The sequence below is a fragment of the Oncorhynchus tshawytscha genome, linkage group LG06 (genome assembly GCF_018296145.1).
Source record: "Oncorhynchus tshawytscha isolate Ot180627B linkage group LG06, Otsh_v2.0, whole genome shotgun sequence".
Taxonomy (NCBI): Eukaryota; Metazoa; Chordata; class Actinopteri; order Salmoniformes; family Salmonidae; genus Oncorhynchus; species Oncorhynchus tshawytscha.
Window position 1 is genome coordinate 49,618,821 of NC_056434.1, and position 22,824 is coordinate 49,641,644.

General features: G+C 41.4%; 1 protein-coding gene across 1 annotated transcript in view; it reads left to right on the plus strand.

Moving 5' to 3' along the window:
* Positions 1-2,011: 2,011 nt before the first annotated feature.
* LOC112252662 (sodium-dependent neutral amino acid transporter B(0)AT2) overlaps positions 2,012-22,824 on the plus strand; it is a 48,567-nt gene continuing 27,754 nt past the window's right edge. The window contains exons 1-5 of the mRNA XM_024424101.2: positions 2,012-2,179; positions 3,946-4,495; positions 16,340-16,497; positions 18,626-18,752; positions 19,005-19,186. Coding sequence (XP_024279869.1) covers positions 4,168-4,495; positions 16,340-16,497; positions 18,626-18,752; positions 19,005-19,186 — 795 coding nt within the window. The 5' untranslated portion in view covers positions 2,012-2,179; positions 3,946-4,167. The remainder of the gene's footprint in view (positions 2,180-3,945; positions 4,496-16,339; positions 16,498-18,625; positions 18,753-19,004; positions 19,187-22,824) is intronic.

Below are 22,824 nucleotides of genomic sequence, written 5' to 3' on the forward strand. Positions count from 1 at the left end.
AGCTGTGAGCTAGTCATTTGAACAGTAGCGATGCAGTCAATCTCTCCTCTACTTTGAGCCAGGAGAGATTGACATGCATGTCATCGATGTGAACTCTCTGTGTACATTTAAGGGCCAGGCATGCTGCTCTGTTCTGGACCCACTGTAATTTCCCTATGTCTCTCTGTGGATTTAGAACATAAAGTGAAATGGAACAAAAAGTACAACCTTTAATTCAGTGAAAATATACATTTAGTGTCAGGCGATGATGCTACCGTAGGATATATCTCTACGACAAACATAAATATATATTTTTTGACATATGCCTAGGCCTACACGCAATATGCATCATTGAAACAGCTTGCCCAAGTCAAATAGCCTTCCAAAATAATAAAATGTTTGTGGCTGGTCATATAGACCTGTTGTAGGCTATAAAGTGCATTCAGAAAGTATTCAGACACCTTGACTTTTTCCACATTTTGTTACATGACAGCTTTATTCTAAAATGTATTAAATTGTTTCTTTCCCGCATCAATCTACACACAATGCCCCATGACAAATTATGTCCAATCAATTGAATGAATCACAGGTGGACTCAAATGAAGTTGGAGAAACATCTCAAGGATGATCAATGGAAACAGCATGCACCTGAGATGAAAGTCTTTTATTTTTATACATTTGCAAAATTTTCGAAAAACCTTTTTTTTGCTTTGTCATAATGGGGTATTGTATGTCGATTGATGAGGGGAAAAAAATATTTTAGAATAAGGCTGTAACATAACAAAATGTGGAAAAAGTGAAGGGGACTGAATACTTTCCGAATGCACTGTATATACCCCTTCAATTTAGTGGATTCGGCTATTTCAGTCACACCCGTTGCTGACAGGTGTATAAAATCGGGCACACAGCTATGCAATCTCCATAGACAAACATTAACAGTAGAATGGGCTTACTGAAGAGCTCAGTGACTTTCAACATGTTACCCTCATAGGATGCCAATTTTCCAACAATTTTCCAGCTGCCCCGGTCAACTGTATATGCTGTTATTGTGATGTGGAAACATCTAGGAGCAACACTGGCTCAGCTACGAATTGGTAGGCCACAAAAGCTCACAGAACGGGACTGCCGAGTGCCGAAGCGTGTAAGCTCGTAACAATCGTTTGTCCTCGGTTGCAACACTCACTACCAAGTTCCAAACTGCCTCTGGAAGCAATGACAGCACAATAACTGTTTGTCTGGAACTTCATGAAATGGGTTTCTATGGCCGAGCAGCTGCACACAAGCCTAAGATCACCATGAGCAATGCCAAGTGTCAGCTGGAGTGGTATAACGCTTGCGCCATTGGACTCGAGAGAAGTGGAAACGTGTTCTCTGGAGTGATGAATCACGCTTCACCAACTGGTAGTCCGACGTACAAATCTGGGTTTGGCAGATGCAAGGAAAACGCTACCTGCCCCAATGCATAGTACATGTAAAGTTTGAGACATCTGTGGCATTGCGTTGTGTGACAAAACTACACATTTTAGAGTGGACTGTTATTGTCCCCAGCACAAGGTGTACCTGTGTAATGATCATGAGTTTAATCAACTTCTTGATATGCCACAACTGTCAATTGGATGGATTATCTTGGCAAATGAGAAATGTCCACTGACAGGGATGTAAACAAATTCTGCACAAAATTTGAGTGAAATAAGCTTTTTATACATATTTTATTTCAGCTCATGAAACATGCGATCAACACTTCATGTTGTGTTTTTTTTTGTTCAGTGTATTGTAAGAGGTTAGTAGTGGATCATACCAAGTACAAATAGGGGAGATTAGACATTTTAAAAACGAGTATTTAGCTTATCGTGCGCATTCACGAGGGGTTTGAATATAAGTATACCATGTTAAATCGACCTAAATATATAGGGATAAATTGAGCAAAAAATAATGGGCTTTTGGATCAAATATTGACAAAGAGAGAAGCCGAGCACTCCTATCACCGCTCTGCCTGTAGCCTATTACTAAAACGCAGACTAGTCGAAGATCTTGAGTTTGTTTCGCACAACACTACACCGGCAGTATAGGACCAGAGACGCAACACGAGTGATGATGTCTCCCCCGTGCATGTGCTTCTGTCACAATTTCATTCCTTGAGACGCTTCTTTCCGAAAAAGACCAACATCTGAATTTTACAGAAGACGAATCTATACTAAAGGTAAACATCATTTAGAAGAAATATATGTTTTGAGCTGAATAGAATGTTGTTGCATTGCGCAGGATGTGGGCAGTGAGCGTATGATGAAATACCGCACATGGATGGCACTACAGAGGAGATGCGGCTGGGCGGGGAGGGAGGAATTAATTTATGTTCATTCCTTCAACAAATTGTCTCTTGAATAAACAACATGGCGCCAGGTATTCCTCTCATCCATTACTTTTTCGACATGTAGGCTATGTATTTAATCATGCATTTTTTGTATCCACATACACATGCATGTCTTGCCTTTTTAATGGCTTTATGTAGCCCTTTATAGTGGAATATGCCATACGGCGACGTATTCATTAGGAACATGGAACGATTTCTTATTTCATCATAGATAGAAATGCACATGTACATTTAATACAGTAGTCAAATGTTATTAACAAGACAATATGAATAGGTTTCAATCTTTCTGTATATAGGCTACAGCCTAGTTTACTACTCCACCAACACCCTAAAATGTACGTTTATTACAATGTACGTTTATTTGCTGATGAAATGAAGCCCATACTTGGTGAATGAACAAGGCTAATCTGGAAGTGGTCAAAGGAAATCATTTAACCACTTAAACCACGGGTCGGTCAAAAGGGATAGAGAAGACTGCTATATTCTGCACCATTGCAACATTGTATAATTTCGTGCTTTTTGGGGTTTAATTTATGCACAATGGGGATTTTAAGAACTATCGGCCGAAGCATGATCACATCACAACTATTATACTAATATCTTAATAAGGGCTATATTCGGGGTCACTTTTTGTTACATTTTACGTCTGTTGGTTTTCTCTGCGCTCATGTTTGAGTTGCGAGGACAATGCGTGTTTGGGTTGGTATGCAAATTGCCTCGTGCTTGGCGTTGGGGATGAATTATTTAGAGGCGAGGATACATGATCGTCTCGATATCAGACCTGTCATAGCAAAAGTCCAATCCATGTTTCAATAAATGTAAACAATAAATAAATAGACAATGGCACATTCGTCGATTTTGGTCACATTTGTCATATGATTTCCTTGTGCGGAATTGATTATTCTAAGATATTCAGTAAATTAAAAACAGGAACACAAATAATTTGTTATAATTATTTCTCCTCAACAATTGCCCAAGACAAGTTTTCTAACATGTGCACACACCAGGTTGGACACCATCCAGACTACCATGTCTGGCTGATGAAGTATGAGGGGTGATTCTATTCAAATCAAGTGTGGTCACAGACTGTGGATAGGAAGGAAATTACATTAATATAACTAGTTTTGGTTTAATTGATAAGAAGAATGGAAACTTTTTGTTTTTGATAGACCCAGACCCCCCCTTTACGTCCTCTCTCCTCCGCTCTCTTCTTTGAGTAAATAAAGTAAATATTTCTATGTGCATTGTTGTGATGTCATACACAGACTGTATCTGATTTCTTTAAAACATGAGTTCTGTGTCACCATCAGAGAGTGGTGATATCACCAATACACACTCTCATTCTGCCTTTACTGGAGTTGTGGATGTTGTACCCTAGTATTCTGTTTGATTTCCTTTTGCCATATGCTGATGAGGAAAAGTTCAATATTGTAGTTTGATTTTCATAAAACATGGGTCCTGTGTTAACATCTAACAGTTATTGCATCGCCATGAATCATACACCCTCATGCTGTTTTCCCTGAAGTAATGCATATTGCATTTATATTTACATTGTACCCTTAAGTAATTTTGTTTTTGGATTTCTTTTCCCTCAGGCATTTTGTGACAATGAAGAAATAAACAACTCCTTCTCAACCCTCCATCACAAACCTCCAAGACAGATACTTTATCCAACCCCTGACAGACCATCTCTAAGCCCTTGCCTTGTACAGACACTACCCGGATCTCAGAATAACTACCAGAACTGCACTGCTCCCACACCCCTCCCGCAACTAGCCCAAAGACATTCCACCCCTCGCCCTGGTCTGCTTTATCAAATGCCCAAAAACAGCAAGGCCGTCAAGAGAGAACTTGACGATGATGTCAGGGAGTCCGTCAAAGACCTGCTATCCAACGAGGACACTTGTGATGATTCCTTTAAGAAGAGCTCGCTGATCGTGGGAGGCGGCAGAGGTGATGGGGAAGGGAAGGAGCTTAGCCTCAACGGAGACATGGACGTGGAGGACGAAGGCTCGGACGCAGAAGATGATGCAGCGAGGCCAGCCTGGAACAGCAAGCTGCAGTACATCCTGGCCCAGGTGGGCTACTCTGTAGGCCTGGGCAATGTCTGGAGGTTCCCCTACCTGTGTCAGAAGAACGGAGGGGGTGAGTGGCTGTTGTTCTTATTGGTTAGAGTATAGAAGTCGCCTGCCCATGGCGTTAGGATTTGGAGAGGTTAGCCTGCCACATTTTGTGTTTGTGTGTGTTGCTCTTAAGGGTAAACCTCCTGCTGATCAACATCACAGTGGTCACATGACTGTCTGAGTGTCTCTGTCTCTCCTCTTTTAATAGCTAACAGCTTACCTAGTAACAATCACCAAATGGCACAATGAACCACACCGCAATAGGCAACAATAACAGTAACCACCCAAATAAGAGCTATTTTAACCTCTCTGGGATATGTGGGGCGCTAGCGTCCCACCTGGCCAAAAGCCAGTGAAAATGCAGAGCAGAGCGCCAAATTCAAATAAATTACTATAAAAATCAAACTTTCATGAAATCACACATGCAAGATAGCAAATTAAAGCTACACGTGTTGTGAATCCAGCCAACATGTCAGATTGCTTGCTGTCAAATGCTTTTCGGCAAAAGCAAACGATGCTATTATCTGAGGATAGCACCTCCGTAAACAAAGAGAGAAACCATATTTCAACACTGCAGGCGCGACAAAAAAACGCAGAAATAAAAATATAATTCATGCCTTACCTTTGACGAGCTTCTTTTGTTGCCACTCTAATATGTCCCATAAACATCACAAATGGTCCTTTTGTTCGATTAATTAGCAGCCAGTTGAATTTGGGAATGCATTTCATCCAGACATGAAAATACTGCCCCCTGTCACCAAGAAGTTAATGACTCCATCCAAAGTGTATGTAAACTTCCGACTGTATTTATATATTTATATATACATGTGGATGTATTTCAAGGCCTACTTTCAAACTCAGTGCCTCTTTGCTTGTCATCATGGGAAAATCAAAAGAAATCAGCCAAGACCTTAGAAAAAGAATTGTAGACCTCCACAAGTCTGGTTCATCCTTGGGAGCAATTTCCAAACACCTGAAGGTACCACGTTCATCTGTACAAACAATAGTACGCAGGTATAAACACTATGGGACCACACAGCCGTCATACCGCTCAGAAAGGAGACTCATTCTGACTCAAACAGCAAAGGACCTTGTGAAAATGCTGGAGGAAACAGGTATAGAAGTATCTATATCCACTGTAAAACGGGTCCTATATATCGACATAACTTAAAAGGCCGCTCAGCAAGGAAGAAGCCACTGCTCCAAAACCGCCATAAAAAACAGACTATGGTTTGCAACTGCACATGGGGACAAAGATCGTACTTTTTGGAGAAATGTCCTCTGGTCTGATGAAGCAAAAATAGAACTGTTTGGCCATAATGGCCATCATTATGTTTGGAGGAAAAAGAGGGAGGCTTGCAAGCCGACGAACACCATCCCAACCGTGAGGCACGGGGGTGGAAGCATCATGTTGTGGGGTGCTTTGCTGCAGGAGGGACGGGTGCACTTCACAAAATAGATGGCGTCATGAGGCAGGAAAATTATGTGGATATATTGAAGCAATATCTCAAGACATCAGTCAGGAAGTTAAAGCTTGGTCGCAAATACGTCTTCCAAGTGGACAATGACCCCAAGCATACTTCCAAAGTCGTAGCAAAATGGCTTAAGGACAACAAAGTCAAGGTATTGGAGTGGCCATCACAAAGCTCTGACCTCAAACCTATAGAAAATTTGTCGTCAGAACTGAAAAAGCATGTGCGAGCAAGGAGGCCTACAAACCTGACTCAGTTACACCAGATTTGTCAGGAGGAATGGGCCAAAATTCACCCAACATATTGTGGGAAGCTTGTGGAAGGCTACCCGAAACGTTTGACCCAAGTTAAACAATTTATAGCCAATGCTACCAAATACTAATTGAGTGTATGTAAACTTCTGAACCACTGGGAATGTGATGAAAGAAATAAAAGCTGAAATAAATCATTCTCTCTACTATTATTCTGACATTCTTAAAATTAAGTGGTGATCCTAACTGACCTAAGACAGGACATTTTTACTAGGATTTAATGTCAGGAATTATGAAAAACTGAGTTTAAATGTATTTGGCTAAGGTGTATGTAAACTTCCGACTTCAACTGTATATACATATTTTATTTTGATTGAATATTTAAACGTACAATCTACCTGCAGTGAAACTGCTCAACATTTACGTTACATTCAGTCATCTAGCAGACACTCCCATCCAGAGCGAGTCACAGGAGCAACCAGGGTAAAGGGCACGTCAACAGATCTCCCACCAAGTCATTTCGGGACCCGAACCCTCCTTGATTCTTACGTTGTTTTATATATCAACTCATACACCCTATTCCATGGAATCGGTACATCAAAAATCTCTTCGCAGCTATTTTGTCATCTGTATGGCACAGTTGTCAACATCCCGGTCCTCAAATGAAACTTTTATCCTTTATATTGGACAGACATACCAGTTCTCTACCACTGCCACCTGCCTCCTCCAGTTTTGCTGTAATGCTGTGATCAATTGGTTGTAATCTTGGATTGAGCAGACCATTCCATACAATTCCTATAGCTCCATGAAAGACATAAATCTACAATTCCAATTTACAATATCATTTAAAAATCAATCAAAATTTAACCATAATATTTGTTGTAATATTTGTTCTATCTTTTCTGTGGGATAAAATTGAAATTGTAACCAGCTCTGCAATGCTTGTTTTAAAAAGTGAGATACTTTAAACAAGGTTTAATTTTCAGTTAATCAAAAATGAGACATGGCAATCTGCACAAAGGCAACACGGCCATTTTTAAACAAGGGATGAGCTTTTCTTCATACTCTACTTGAGAACCATTTTGGGTTCAAGTAAAACGTTTGTATAAGTGAAGCGTTTAGAGAAAGGTTTAGTGCTTTTATATTTAATCATCTCAGCCCAACCAGTTCATATTCATTATAAAGATAGGCACACCTTATCCCAGATAAAGCTAAATATTTTTTTGCTCATATTTCTTTTTAAATTAACGAATCATCAGGAGTAGGCAGCGCCATAAGTGAGTTAACTGAGAAATGACTAAGGAGTTAATCAGTATCATTTTTTTCATAAATAGACAGGTATTTACCTCTCCATGGTTGCAGGATCTTGTCTGTTATTACTAGTTTTCTCATGAAATTCATTGTGGGGAGCTCTTTTATATATTTTGTGATATGAATACTGAGTAGGTCTACTTCATCGTCAGCCCATTTTAAAGGTAAACTGCAGGGTAATGTCAAAGTTGTGTTTTTTAAAGATCCAGTACGTAATATGTTACACTTGTCATAATTAGGTTTTAGTCCAGAGAGTACAGAAAAGTTATCTAGATCTTCAATGAGACATTGCAGTGATCTAGCTTGCAGACTTAAAGTTTGAGTCATCGGCATACATGGACATCTTTGTATTTAAGCCTTGCATTTGTAATCCTCTAATGTTATTTGACAGCAGACCCCCCTTTTTAATACCTTTTTACAGTTCAAATCTCTCTAAGAAATAGCCTCTATTTACTATTTTACACCTGGGGTTGCTATACATTACTTTTACCCATTGAATAAGAGACTCGCCGATATTTTTTTTAAATTCAGGCATTTATACTGTATATAAAATCCAGTCTTACTTCATCAAAGGCCTTTTCAAAATATGCTATAAATACCAGGCCTGGCTTCTTTAGAAGTTTCATGTTGTTCTATTATTTCTAGTAGTTGTCGTATATTATCTCCAATGTATTGTCCATGTAAAAAACCTGTCTGATCAGGATAAACAGTACCTGGAAAACCTTTTTAATTCTGAATGCTATGCATTTCGCTAGTATTGTTTTGTGTAAAAGACCTCCAGTTTTCTAGCTGGACTGGATCTTTATATTTGCCATCATGGTCTTGTTTTATCAGACCTTCCTGCTGAGTACCTGAAAGACTACCATTTCTTTAGAAGTAGTTAAAACAAACTAATAATGGAGATTACCGGTAAGCTATCAAGCACTGGGGTTTTTTCCAGACTGAAAGGATTTAGTAGCCTCAAAAAGTTATTCCTGGCCTTCGCACTGATATTTTGTTAATTCATTTTTTATTTATTATAATTTGGAAATAATTCCTTACATCATTCAGAGGGTGCGGAGAAAACCAAAAAGAAAACATGTTTCTAAAATATTTAGCTTCCTCCTTTAAAATGTCATTCGGAGACTCATGGATGACTCCGTCTTTAGTAACGAGTTTCTGCAAGTCATTTTTGAAAGTGTTCCTGTGTTGAAGATTCAGGAATAATTTGGTACATTTTTCTCCATATTCCATCCAGTTTGATTTATTTTTGTAATAGATTACATTAGATCATTCTTGAAGAAGATCCTCCACTTCTTTTTGTTTTTCCTCTTTTCCTCCTTTTATATCTCTGTAGTACCATATTTATTGATATCTACCTGCACTATTAGTTCCTGTATTTCCCTTGTTAGTCTTGTCTCTTTAGACAAACTGAATTAAATAACATCTGAAGGTACATTTTAAACGTATCCCAATCAATAAAGGGATATGCTGAACTTATGTTGCACGTGGAAATTCTGTTATGTTATGTGAAGGCCAATTCGATGATGGCCGATCGCATTCTGTCTCCTATCAATACTTTTTAACATTTGATGCAAGTGAGAAAAAGGCAAGAAAGTAATCAAGATGACTAGCTTGATTAAGTCTGCATGTATATCTCACAATGTCAGGGTTGTAGGGATTTCCTTTACGGACCATTGATGTACTTAGCACTGTGTTATAGTCTCCCACCATAATGATTGGATCGTTTGTTACCTGTAAGTTCAATAGATTGGTATAAATATTTTTGAAAAAGTATGGATCATCCTGATTTGGACTACATAGACAACTTTGACATTGGCAAACTGCTCGCCCACACGATGCCATAAATGCTGACTGCCATCTGCCCGGTACAATTGAAACCGGGATTCATCTGTGAGCACACAGAGACCGTTTATGAAAGTTTTTGCCGATATTCTTTGGTTATGCAAACCCACAGTTTCAAATGTTCGGTGGCTGGTCTCAGATGATCCCGCGGGTGAACAAACCAGATGTGGAGGTCCTGGGCTGGCGTGGTTACACCTGGTCTGCGGTTGTGAGGTCGGTTGGGCGTACTGCCAAATTCTCTAAAATGGCATTATGTTAGAGAAATTAACATTCAATTATCTGGTAACAGCTCTGGTGGACATTCCTGCAGTCAGCATGCCAATTGCACAATCTCTCAAAACTTGAGACATTTGTGGCATTGTGTTGTGTAACAAAACTGCACATTTTAGAGTGGCCTTCTACTGTCACCAGCACAAGGTGCACCTGTGTAATGATTATGCTGTTCAATCAGCTTCCTGATATGCCACACCTGTCAGGTGGATGGATTATCTTGACAAAGGAGAATTGCTTTCTAACAGGGATGTAAACTAATTTGTGACCGACTGTCTCGATTCGGTCCTATGTAGCAACATTTTAAATTGTGTTTTTTTACATTGAATTAGCTCAAGCTCATCCTCCCCAATTAAGGTACCACCAATCTCCTGTGGTCTACAACCATTCAGCATCTTAAACCGTCACCCCAATCATCTCTTTAAGAATTCACATGTGAGGCCATGTGCTAAACAGAGTGAGTAAGGTAGTGTAGTAAGCATCCAAAGATTTCAAGGCTAAAAGTGGTGAAAGTAGTAGCAAAAATACACTTTATCTAGTCCTTGGCCTGTATCCTAATCTCACTTTGGTACAGGTCATGTTGTTCTTCACATTACCGTCTCTGGTAAATACACACTATATCAATTCAAATCAATGTTTATCACATGCACAGGATACAGAAAGTGCATATTTGCATAGTAGCAATGTAACAATTTGAAAGTGTCCAGATAAATATTGTGTTCATATTTTACCATTATTAGATGATTCTTACCCAGACAAATGTTGCACAATCCAGGTGTGAAAGACTCACAGCTATAAATGCTGCCAAAGGTGATTCTAACATGTATTGACTCAGGGGGTTGAATACTTATCTAATCAAGATACAATGCCTTCAGAAAGTATTCATACCCATTGAATTATTCCACATTTTGTGTTACAGCCTGAATTTAAAAAATTCAGGCTGGATTGTACAATATTTGCATTATTCTTCTACAAAATCTTCAAGCTCTGTCAAATTTGTTGTTGATCATTGCTAAACAACCATTCAAGTCTTGCTTAAGTAGATTTAAGTCAAAACTCGGCCGTTCACAAACTCCAGTGTAGATTTGGCCTTGTGTTTTAGGTTATTTTCCTGCTTTTTATCCTTAAAAACTCCTGTCCTTAAAAAGGTCCTGCACAGTCATCCTATTTCCCAAGTAAAAATAGCCAAAACATCACCCATAATATTTTTACACAAATAAAATGCTCAGAATTGAAGAAATTGTACCCTCTCTCATCTCTAACTATCAGGGAGCCTGAAAGAACAGAATGAGTGGGCGGGGATCTTTTATTAATGAGTTTGCCTTGACTGACAGCTCTTTGAAACACTCATGTGGTTGTTGCCAGGTAAACATGCACGTCATTGAGGACCATGTAAATAATGGGCCACATGTCATTCCGAACAGAAATAGTGTACCTCACCCCATTGCCTCAGCAAAATGCTAACATGGTCAACAGAGCTGATCGTGGACTTTTGATATCAGACAAACAGCAGCAATACACAATTGCATTACTATTGTTTTCTAACTAATTATAGAATACAGTTCACTGAATACACTTCTTCACAATAATTAGTAAACCCTGAGTCACTTTAGAAGCTCAGATATAAGGGAGTGTCCTTGAAAAGAGCATACAATAAGTGAGCCGGACAATTTATTGGTGCCTCTATTAGCATTATAAATTACAATATGTATTGATCAGACATTTATTTGATCAGCCACAATAGGCAAGCATAGCGGAAATATTGATCAACATGAAATAAATGCGAGAGGTAATGGTGAGACGTCATTTGACAAAAGATTCAAACAATAAGCCTAATAGTATAGCCACACAGCCGACCAACAGTGTGCAGGACCCATTGATTCATACAATTTGTAGCACTCATGTCCCATCCGAATGCTTAAAAATAACAATGCAAATTAACAAAATGTGATGTCATGTAAAAGTGAATTACTTAGGCTTTAGGAAATACAACCAACTACAGAGATTGATTAACATTTGTATATTTTATTCATTTAGCAGACGTTCTTATCCAGAGGGACTTACAATTAGTCCATTCATCTTTAGATAGAGAGGTGGGACAAACATATCACAGTCATATTAAGTAAAACATACTTTTAGCGGGGGGTGCAGGTGGGTGCTGTGGGATTATTTAAGATACTCTTTTGAAGAGGTAGGGTTTCAGAGGTTTTCAGAAGATGGGCAGGGACTCTGCGGTCCTAGCTTCAGAGGGAAGGGGAGAGGGTTTTCTGGTATTTTTGAAGTACTTCATTTGAATTATGAAATATTTGTTTTGGCACTTTTTGGTGAAGCTTTTCAGTGTTTGTATTTGGAGTGTGTGCCTGAAATGCTCAATTGATTTGAAACGAATAACTATGACTTACAGCATGTTGGGTCTGTCTTCAAATCAAATGTATTTATATAACCCTTCTTACATCAGCTGATATATCAAAAGTGCTGTACAGAAACTCAGCCTAAAACTCCAAACAGCAAGCAATGCAGGTGTAGAAGAACGGTGGCTAGGAAAAACTCCCTAGAAAGGACAAAACCTAGAGAGGAACCAGGCTATGAGGGGTGGCTAGTCCTCTTCTGGCTGTGCCAGGTGGAGATTATAACAGAACATGGCCAAGATGTTCAAATGTTCATAAATGACCAGCATGGTCAAATAATAATAATCACTGTAGTTGTTAAGGGTGCAACAAGTCAGCACCTCAGGAGTAAATGTCAGTTGGCTTTTCATAGCCGATCATCGAGAGTATCTCTACCACTCCTGCTGTCTCTAGAGAGTTGAAAACTGCAGGTCTAGGACAGGTAGCACATCCAGTGAACAGGTCAGGCTTCCATAGCCGCAGGCAGAACAGTTGAAACTGGAGTAGCAGCACAGCCAGGTGGACTGTGGACAGCAATGAGTCATCATGCCAGGTAGTTCTGAGGCATGGTCCTAGGGCTCAGGTCCTCCGAGAGAGAAAGAGAGAGAAAGAAAGAAAGAAAGAAAAAAAGAAAGAAAGAAAGAAAGAAAGAAAGAAAAAGATAATTAGGGAGAGCATACTTAAATTCACACAGGACACCAGATAAGACAGGAGAAATACTCCAGATATAACAGACTGACCCTAGCCCCCCGACACAAACTACTGCAGAATAAATACTGGAGGCTGAGACAGGAAGGGTCAGGAGACACTGTGGCCCCATCCGATGATACCCCCGGACAGGGCCAAACAGCCAGGATATAACCCCACCCACTTTGCCAAAGCACATCCCCCACACCATTAGAGGGATATCTTCAACCACCAACTTACCATCCTGAGACAAGGCCGAGTATAGTCCACAAAAATCTCTGCCACGGCACAACCCAAGGGGGGGGCGTCAACCCAGACAGGAAGACCACGTCAGCGATTCAACCCACTCAAGTGACGCACCCCTCCTAGGGAAGGCATGGAAGAGCACCAGTAAACCAGTGACTCAGTCTTCACAGTATATCCTCCCTTCTTTGCCTTGGGAAAGCTATATCACCACATTCATGCAGCTGTGGTTGCCTGGGAAGCTGTGCAGACAGAGTAGATGTTGAATTTCTTAAAATGTCCATCATTACAGATTGATGATAGTGGAAAGACAAAAGGAGATGGAAAGTGAAATAATAACCCACCTCCCCCACCCTCTAATCATCATGATTAGCCCCAATGACACAAGATACATCAACTAAGACAACCCACACAATGGAATGGCAAAATTTAATTTTCAAGGAATGTGGTCAACATTCTTTAATGTCAGCTGTGTGCTGGCAGTTCACAGACTCAATGTAGGGAGCTTATGGATGGAATAACAAAAAACATAGTGACCATCAGGTGTGCTACAGAAAATATATTGTTCACAAGTTAAACCAGCCACCGTGTCAGACTCATCAAACTCTAATACATACATTATGTGGAGTAACTGCAATATTGATCCATCCACAGCTTTTTTCCTATGACAGCCATTAACCCATAAGATAAGCCCTGTCTTAGCCGGGGGAGGGTGGGAGGCGAGGGCGGGAGGGACCTCCACAATTCTGGTTCATCCTTGGGAGCAATTTCCAAATGCCTGAAGGTACCACGTCCATGTGTACAAACAATAGTATGCAAGTATAAACACCATGGGACCGCGTAGCCGTCATACCGTCATACCGCCGTCATACTGCACATGGGGACAAAAATCATAATTTTTGGTGAATTGTCCTCTGGTCTGATGAAACAAAAATAGAACTGTTAGGAGGAAAAAGGGGGAGGCTTGCAAACTGAAGAACACCATCCCAACCGTGAAGCACGGGGTGGCAGCATCATGTTGTGGGGGTGCTTTGCTGCAGGAGGGACTGGTGCATGTCACAAAATAGATGGCATCATGAGGCAGGGAAATTATGTGGATATATTGAAGCAACATCTCAAGACCTCAGTCAGGAAGTTAATGCTTAGTTGCAAATGGGTCTTCCAAATGGACAATAACCCCAAGCATACTTCCAAAGTTTGGCAAAATAGCTTACCCCAGCACATTAACTCAGTACCGGTACCCCTGTATTTAGCCTCATTATTGTTATGTAATCTTTTCTTTTACTTATTTAGCAAATATTTTATTAACTCTATTTATTGAACTGCATTGTTGGTTAAGGTCCACACCTGTTGGATTCGGCGCATGTGACAAATACAATTTGATTTGAAATAATTAGGTACAATTTTTGAAAAGCATCTGTTCACTTTGACATTATGGACTATTGTTTGTAGGCCAGTGAGCAAATAAATCTCAATTTAATCCATTTTAAGTTCAGGCTGTAACACAACAAAATGTGGAAAAAGTCTAGGGCTGTAAATACTTTCTGAAGTCACTGTATATGAATGGAAAAGGTGTGTACAGCAGTAGTTACATATATAGGATGAGCCATTAGTAGAATACAGTATATACATATACAGTCAGTAAAACAGTATGTAAACATTATTAAAGTGACCAGTGTTCAATGACTCCATATACATAGGGCAAAGCGGTCTCTAAGGTGCAAGGTATAGTACCGGGTGGTAGTCGGCTAGTAACAGTGGCTAAGGTTCAAGGAAGAGTACTGTGCGGAGGCCGGTTAGTGGTGAGTATTTAACTCTGATGGCCTGGAGATAAAAATCTGTCTCTCGTCCCAACTTTGATGCACCTGTACTGTCTCCTAAGATGGTAGCGGGGTGAACAGGCTGTGGCTCCGGTGGCAGAGGTCTTTGATGATCTTCTTGGCCTTCCTGTGACACCGGGTACTGTAGATGTCCTGGAAGGCAAGCAGTGTGCCACTGATGTGTTGGGCTGACTACAAAATCCCGGTTGCAGACGCTGCAATTGCCGTACCAGGTGGTGATACAGCCCGACAGGGTGCTCTCAATGATGCACCTGTAGAATTTTGTGAGGGTCTTAGGGGCCAAGGCAAAATTCTTCAGCCTCCTGAGATTGAAGAGGTGCTGTTGAGCCTTCTTCACCACACCGTCTGTGTGAAGGGACCATTTCAGGTCATCAGTAATGTACTTGAAGGTTTTGACTCTCCACTGCGGCCCCGTTGATGTGGATAGGGGCATGCTCTTTCTGCTGTCTCCTGTAGTCCACGATCAGCTCCTTTGTTTTGTTTGAGGGAGAGGTTATTTTCCTGGCACCACCTCCGCCAGGGTTCTCACCTCCTCCCTGTAGGCTGTCTCATCATTGTTGGTAATTAGGCCTACCACTGTTGTGTCGTCAACAAACTGGATGATTGAGTTGGAGACGTGTGTGTGGCCACAAAAGGTTAAAAAAAAAGGTGAAAATGATCAGTGGGGTTGGAAACATGTTGAGCCAGTATGAGAGAAGATACAGTAGGTTTCGTGTAATAGATACATTTCCAACGTGCTTTGGTTCCTGGTTGACGAGTAGGCCTATCTGCCGTTCCGGGCCAGCTAATCATGTTTTCGGGAGGCTGAAACCAGTGACCAAATTTTCCTCAACCAGTGACTTTTTTGTTTTCCAGACAAAAAAACAACAACTTTGTTCTGAAACTATAGCTTATTGTCAGATGTGATATCCTTATTTCTGATTCACAATGAGTGACTTTGCAGTTAAATTAGTTAGAAGCAAAACAGTTAAAGGCTTGGAGGTTTGTTTTTATTCAAGTGATCTACTGACTATACATTGTATTCAGCTCTTCCAGTTACTTGTGGCAATATGACTCCTGCTGTAAAAACATTGAAAGATTATAGGACATGCTTAATGCCAACCACCATTTCCTTTGATCAAAGGTTTTTATGTGATCTCTATCTACCATGTGTCTTCCAGTTGCAGTCTCATGTCTTCTGAGTATGTTCTGATGCCCTGAGAGTATCTTCCTGAGAGACAGACAGACCCTGTGTTTTACAGAGCTGTGCTATTACGGGCTGTGTCTTAGTAATTCTCCCTATTAAGGAAATAAGGAATGTTATCTCTCTGATGTGGACTCAAGTAACCACAGCTCAATTTGGGTAAATTTGAGACCTGAGTAAATTCCAGCTTGATATACTATTTGGTGGCACCACACACCATGATGACGGAAAATTTCTTGAGTCGTGCGAGGACACAACTGGGCAGAAACTAGGACACAACGAGGCAGAAACTCACTACACGGTGTGTGTATGTGTGTGTGCGCGCGCGCGAGAGAGATACGGTTTCTGATCCTGGTGTGTTTCTTCTTCTCCACAGGGGCCTACCTGGTGCCCTACCTGATCCTTCTGATTGTGATTGGCATCCCCCTGTTCTTCCTGGAGCTGTCAGTGGGGCAGCGGATCCGCAGGGGCAGCATCGGGGTGTGGAACTACATCAGCCCTCGTCTGGGGGGCATCGGGTTTGCCAGCTGTGTGGTGAGTCAGCGGCACCGCCACTACGGGCACCACACCTTAGAAAAAGGGGAAAGCACACACACAGGAGAAGGATTTTTGCACACACACACACACACACACACACACACACACACACACACACACACACACACACACACACACACACACACACACACACACACACACACACACACACACACACACACACACACACACACACACACACACACACACAGCAAAGGACAACATTGAGAAAGGACAAGACAAGCTGCTTTAAAGAGTAACAGGTTTAGAGCAGAGGAAATTTTGGCTATTGAATAGGACACGACACCTTTCTGCGACCTAACTGGCAGTGCGTGTCGACACGTGTTGGTTGAGCATGGTTTAATGTAGATCACCATTCTGTATTCAGGATCCGTGTTGTTTAACTAGTGTGTTGCCTTGGCCTTGCTCCTCTGGGGTTTAGGTTTGGGTTGCTGTCACAATGTTTTTTTATTGATAAAAGCATTATAACGATAACTTTAGATGGATTGATTGTGTTCAGGTAGTAATGATTTGGATTGTGCACAGCAAATGTGTGGTTAAAATCTCTGTGTTCAGAATTCCCTGATCGGTGATGTGGAGGTGGGGAGAGGGCATTCGTGGCAGGTGTGCCCCCTACCCAACTCTATGGTCACGTGAGGATGGAGGGCACTCGTTGAAGGTGTACCCGCTATATAACACTATGGCCAGGTATTTAAACGGGCAGGTTTGAGGGCGCCTCTTTTCAATCCGGGGTGCTTCACCCAGACAAAGTTGAGCAATTGGGCACGTCATACAACTCTCACACCAAGAAACAGTATGCGTCATTGAAATAGAAGCCATACAAACATACTCTACGGACCACAGGAGGTTGGTGGCACCCTAATTGGGGAGGACGGGCTCGTGGTAATTGCTGGAGCGGAATAGGTGGAATGGTGTCAAATACATTGCACATGGTTTCCTTGTGTTTGATGCCATTCCATTGGCTCCCTTCCAACCATTATTATGAGCTGTCCTCCCCTCAGCAGCCTTCACTGCTACAGACCCACCGGCTAGTCCATCCAATTCAAGACAAAGTCTCATGTCAGCAACTGTCAATCATTCCATGCCATGTATCATCACCTGAATATATAAAGACTCTTAAACCAAATTGCATCTCTGCCTCTGCCTGCTCTCTAACCATAGTCCGACAGTAGATGGGTATCACCATTACCTAGTTGTAAACCTCAATCAGTTACACTCGGTGTGGAGGTAAAAGTGTTATGAGCATTATATCTGAGTGATGATTCTAGTGGGGTTAACACCATTTGGATTGAAATTGACGCCACCTGCAGTGAATAAATGAAGTGTTGATTGAATCACAGATGAAGCAACTGTTTGTGGTGTGGTTGTTACTCAACTATGTTGAGTTCATTTCCGTTAACTCTCTTAGAGTGAAAAAATACTTGGGAGGGGTCTCAGGGTAGCCTAGTGGTTAGAGCGTTGGACTAGTAACCGGAAGGTTGCAAGTTCAAATCCCTGAGCTGACAAGGTATAAATCTGTCGTTCTGCCCCTGAACAGGCAGTTAACCCACTGTTCCTAGGCTGTCATTGAAAATAAGAATTTGTTCTTAATTGACTTGCCTAGTAAAATAAATATCCTATTTCCCAGCATGCTTTGTTGCAGGTATATTTTATAATAGTTTTTTATTTGTTAAATGTCTTTCTGCATGCACATTGATTATTTGATCTAAGATAAATAACTGACATTTTTCTAATCCAATCTGTAAGTGGGCCTATTGCCCCCATTACTGAGACTGTTCTTCCAGTTTAGATGGTTTAGGTAATCTTTTTCGACAAATTCCTCACCATAGCACTCATTCTGAATGCAGATTATGGGTGATGAGAAGTTTCAATATCCTCCCTATCTCTCGATTCCAATAGGAATTACAACATCCATGTCTCTGTCACAAGGCATTTTCCACACCCACAGTGTTAGGGATCCAACCCTCTGGGGGTGTTAGTTTAACACTGTTTTGGTGGGTCAAATATAATTCCTAAGAAAGTGTTCAATTTAACATTGTGGGTGTTAAAATTCTGATCTCAAATGTGATATGTGTGTATTCAACACTAACTTTTTGTTCTGCAGGTGTGCTTCTTTGTGGCCCTCTACTACAATGTGATCATTGGGTGGAGTCTCTTCTACTTCTCCCAGTCCTTCCAGCAGCCTCTGCCATGGCACGAGTGTCCCCTGGTCAAGAACAAAACCACAATGTGTAAGACACACACACTCACCTTCATCCAGCACATGCTCACATCTTCATTACACAAGAACTATACAGGTGGCTCTTCATAGCTAGCATACAAGTTCATAAAAAAACAGGTAATAAAGTCATAGTGCTTAGATACTTCCCAGTGAAAGCGATACAGTAAGCCATTAGCCATACTGTAGACACACAATCCATTATAAATCATGCTCTGGTCTAATCTGTAACAACCACCATTTTGTCTGTCCCTCCTCCCTCCAGTTGTGGTGCCTGAGTGTGAGAAGAGTTCGGCCACCACCTACTACTGGTACCGTGAGGCTTTGAACATCTCTGACTCCATCTCTGAGAGCGGAGGCCTCAACTGGAGGATGACCATTTGTCTGCTGGCCGCCTGGTCCATGGTCTGCCTCGCCATGATCAAGGGCATCCAGTCCTCCGGGAAGGTGAGAGAGAGAGTAAATGGGGGTGGGGAGCTTGGTGAGAAAGAGAGCTTGGTGTAAGGGAGCAAGTTTGTGAGAGAGAGAGCTAGATAGTTACGGTATTCCTGGTTTAGTCAGTTAGCCATTCAAATGTGAGTCGTGAGGGAAAGCTTGTTAGTTACTGTATACCTGATAGACCTTGACAGGTATTCCTCATGGTAACTGACTGGAAATGATCTGGAGCTCATGTGATCCGGGTTTGGATGTTACTGTAGCCAAGTTGAGAGTAGCGTGACTAGCATCCGGATGGATTAGCCGAACTGGCTAACAGTCGACATTGCTCTGCATCCGTTGCCATCTTCTTTAGCAGGTCATCTTGATCCTTTATCCATGTACTCTCTTGTCATATGACTGCTATTAGCTGGCCAGTTACAAGGTCAGAGTCAAGGTCATTGGTTAAATAGCTAACACTTTTTTTATCTTTCTAAGGCTTTAATCCCTATCGGAAAATTCTATGACGAAAACGTTGCTGTTGTTTTTAGCGTTAAGCCTTCATTCCGTGTCAGGCTGGAGCCAAGGCAGGAGAAACTGTGTCAGGTCTTTCTTAATCTACCCAAGGTGTGAAACATGTAAAGTTACTTGCATAACCATGGTTCTCCGATAATATGAGTGAGATGTATCACATGTAGGGGTTCGCTGGGACTGCCTACTCTCTCAGAAGTACCGGTCAAAAGCATCTGTTGGAGACCGACAATTAAAGTGGCGAAGGATTGGAGACCCTCACTTCCATAAAGGAGCCAGTCTCCTACCCTCTGGATATTTTCAAGCATGCTTCTCTTCCTGACGCTCTGAATGCGGCGCTACATCTCACTCATGTTACCAGATAACCCGGGGTTACGCAATGAGCCTTAAGTTCTCTTTCAAATACTCCTTTCGATGTATCACGAAACATCAGCCACCCTTAGAGGTCCCGAAGCTCTGAGAAGGTGCAGAGAGAACCCATTGGGAGAAACCTCATAACAAAGCGAGGAGAAGCACAAAATCTCAGTATAATGAGACGTCCCAAAAACAGTGTCCAAGAGGTAAACCCCCCTGTAGGAGAGGGCCCTTCCTGGCCCCTATCACCCTTGCACTATTATAAATATATATTATGGTCCCATGATCCGGCAGGATATTGTCAAAAAGAGACGGGCCAACCCTCTAAGGGTGGTTGCCCAATGAGCGAAGAGCATGACACCCTTGCCCGACCTCACCTACAATCCAAGTAAATGTGAACCGTAAAAACTAGACAACAGGGACGCCCTTCTCGGTAAGGCAACAGGCGAAAAGCCATAGGCTCCAAGGTGCGACAATGGGGAAAAAGTTGACCGGCTCAAAGATTGGTTAATTACATTAACCTGAAAAATCCCTGGGTAGACTGTGGGCTCGGACATTTGCTGGTTGATCACAGTCCACCCATACACTTAGGGACGCCAAGGGCAGTAGTAAAGCAAAATGAGCAATATGCAGTCTCCACGCTTTTCAGTGGCTAATAGCTGCTGTGAAAGGATTTAAGCACACGTCCCACAAGCTAAAAGCTTAAGCGATGTGCCCCCCTTAGTCTACACTACAGTTATGGATAAACTATCACTGTCGGGTACTTGGCAGGCAGAGAAAGCGGCAAAATGAACTTAAGATGAACCTTATCTCAGTCCAAAAGATCCTGCAAGGAGCATGGGACCATGGAAAACAGAGGTTAGGATAGAACAATCTGTATAGTCACAGCTTTTCCACGAGAAAAACACGCCAACTGAGTGTGTATTTGGGGCTGGCAGTCTTTAAGACTTACAGGCCTGTCTTTCCATTAAAAACAATTATATACTGGCTATGTCCCGAATGCTAAATCATCTGTGTGAGGATGGAGAATTGTTTCATTGCTAGGGCATGTTCTCAATATTTTTGGGGCTGGGAAACGATTTTGTGATGGCACATTCATCATCGAGGGAGACAGAAATAGCATACAAGGAGTTTTACTATGACTTCAGCAGTGCATGGCCAGACAAACCAAGTCTCGGGCCCCGGGAAGGAACATTTTAAACGCCCCCCCCCCCCAGCTAGCACATTTGGTTCCTTAGAAGTTGTGTGAACGTTGGTTCTGAGAATGAAGCCATACGTTTCCTGACTGGTGAAACAGAAAGGTTTTTAAATGTTCTGAGAACAGAAGTGAAAATGTAACTTTTTATGGGAACGTTCATTTTTTGGTTGCAGGGAGGTTCTGAGACTGTTTTACTATGGTTCCCTCAGATTCTGGGAGGTTTTATTAATGTTCTGAGAACAGATATTATAGGTTATTTGAAGGTAATTATATAATTGTTTGTAATTATGTTTCAAAAAGACTCTTAGTTCAACTGTTCAACTTAGTTCAAATGAACTCCAAGCACAGATAGGACACATCGTCATTAATTTGCTTAGGCATTAATCATGCAAACACTTATTTTTTATTGTGGCATGGCAGTGAGGTTTAAATCTATGATTTTTTGCTCTCTATCCATGGAATTAGTCCACTAAGCCCACCAGGATGGAGCTAGCAAGCTGTGTTTTTTTTAAAGACTTAATTTTAGTCTATGCAAACAGGCCACATTTCAAAGGAAACAAGCTCTTGTAACAGTATAACTTTAGACCGTCCCCTCGCCCATACCCGGGCGCAAACCAGGGACCCTCTGCACACATCAACAACAGTCACCCACGAAGCACCGTTACCCATCGCTCCACAAAAGCCGCGGCCCTTGCAGAGGAAGGGGAACCACTACTTCAAGGTCTCAGAGCAAGTGACGTCACCGATTGAAACACTATTTAGCGCGCACCACTGCTAACTAAGCTAGCATTTCACATCCGTTACACTCTCATTAAGATCAGGTGTAGACAATTAGTTGGCGTGGCCAACACATGAGCACACTTAACACACTTAAGATAGAGGATAGAGAGAGTTTTGTTGACACTGAGAATGTAATGTATATGTTTTTAAATAACATTCCTAGAACGTTCTTTGAATGTTAATAACGTTTTCTTGTGTTTTTTTTTATGGAAAGTTCTCTTAATGTTCTGAGAATATGACTTTAAATAGAACCATGAGGAAACCTGTAGAAAACGTTATGCTGAAGTACTGAAACTCCCACAGAAAAACGTTGTTTGTTAACATTCTCGGAACAATTTGAGAACATGACTTTAAATAGAACCGTGAGGAAACCTGTAGGTAAGTACTGAAATTCCCACCTAAGAAACATGTTTCTCAGAACGTTATGTGCTAGCTGGGTATCCTGCACCGTTCCCAGAATGTTGTGGGAAGGTTATATGCAAAATAACCATTGGACAACCACGCTCTCACCAAGTAACATATGGTTCTCAGAACGTATCAAGAGAAAATATTCCAGTTTAAGCTAATTTCCTGCAATTCTACACAGGGATAGGCCTGGAGAAATGTAACCACTCTCAAATTCATAGACAGAGCTATGGATGCAATCACTGACCATCCATGGTATCAAAATTATAAATATATACAGTGTTTGTACATAAAACAAGCTTATATTTTGAGTTCTGATGGGGTATGACAGTTGAACTAAGCTCATGAGGCATTTGCAAGTTATATTCTTCAAGAATCAATCAGGTATACCATGGTATTCCAT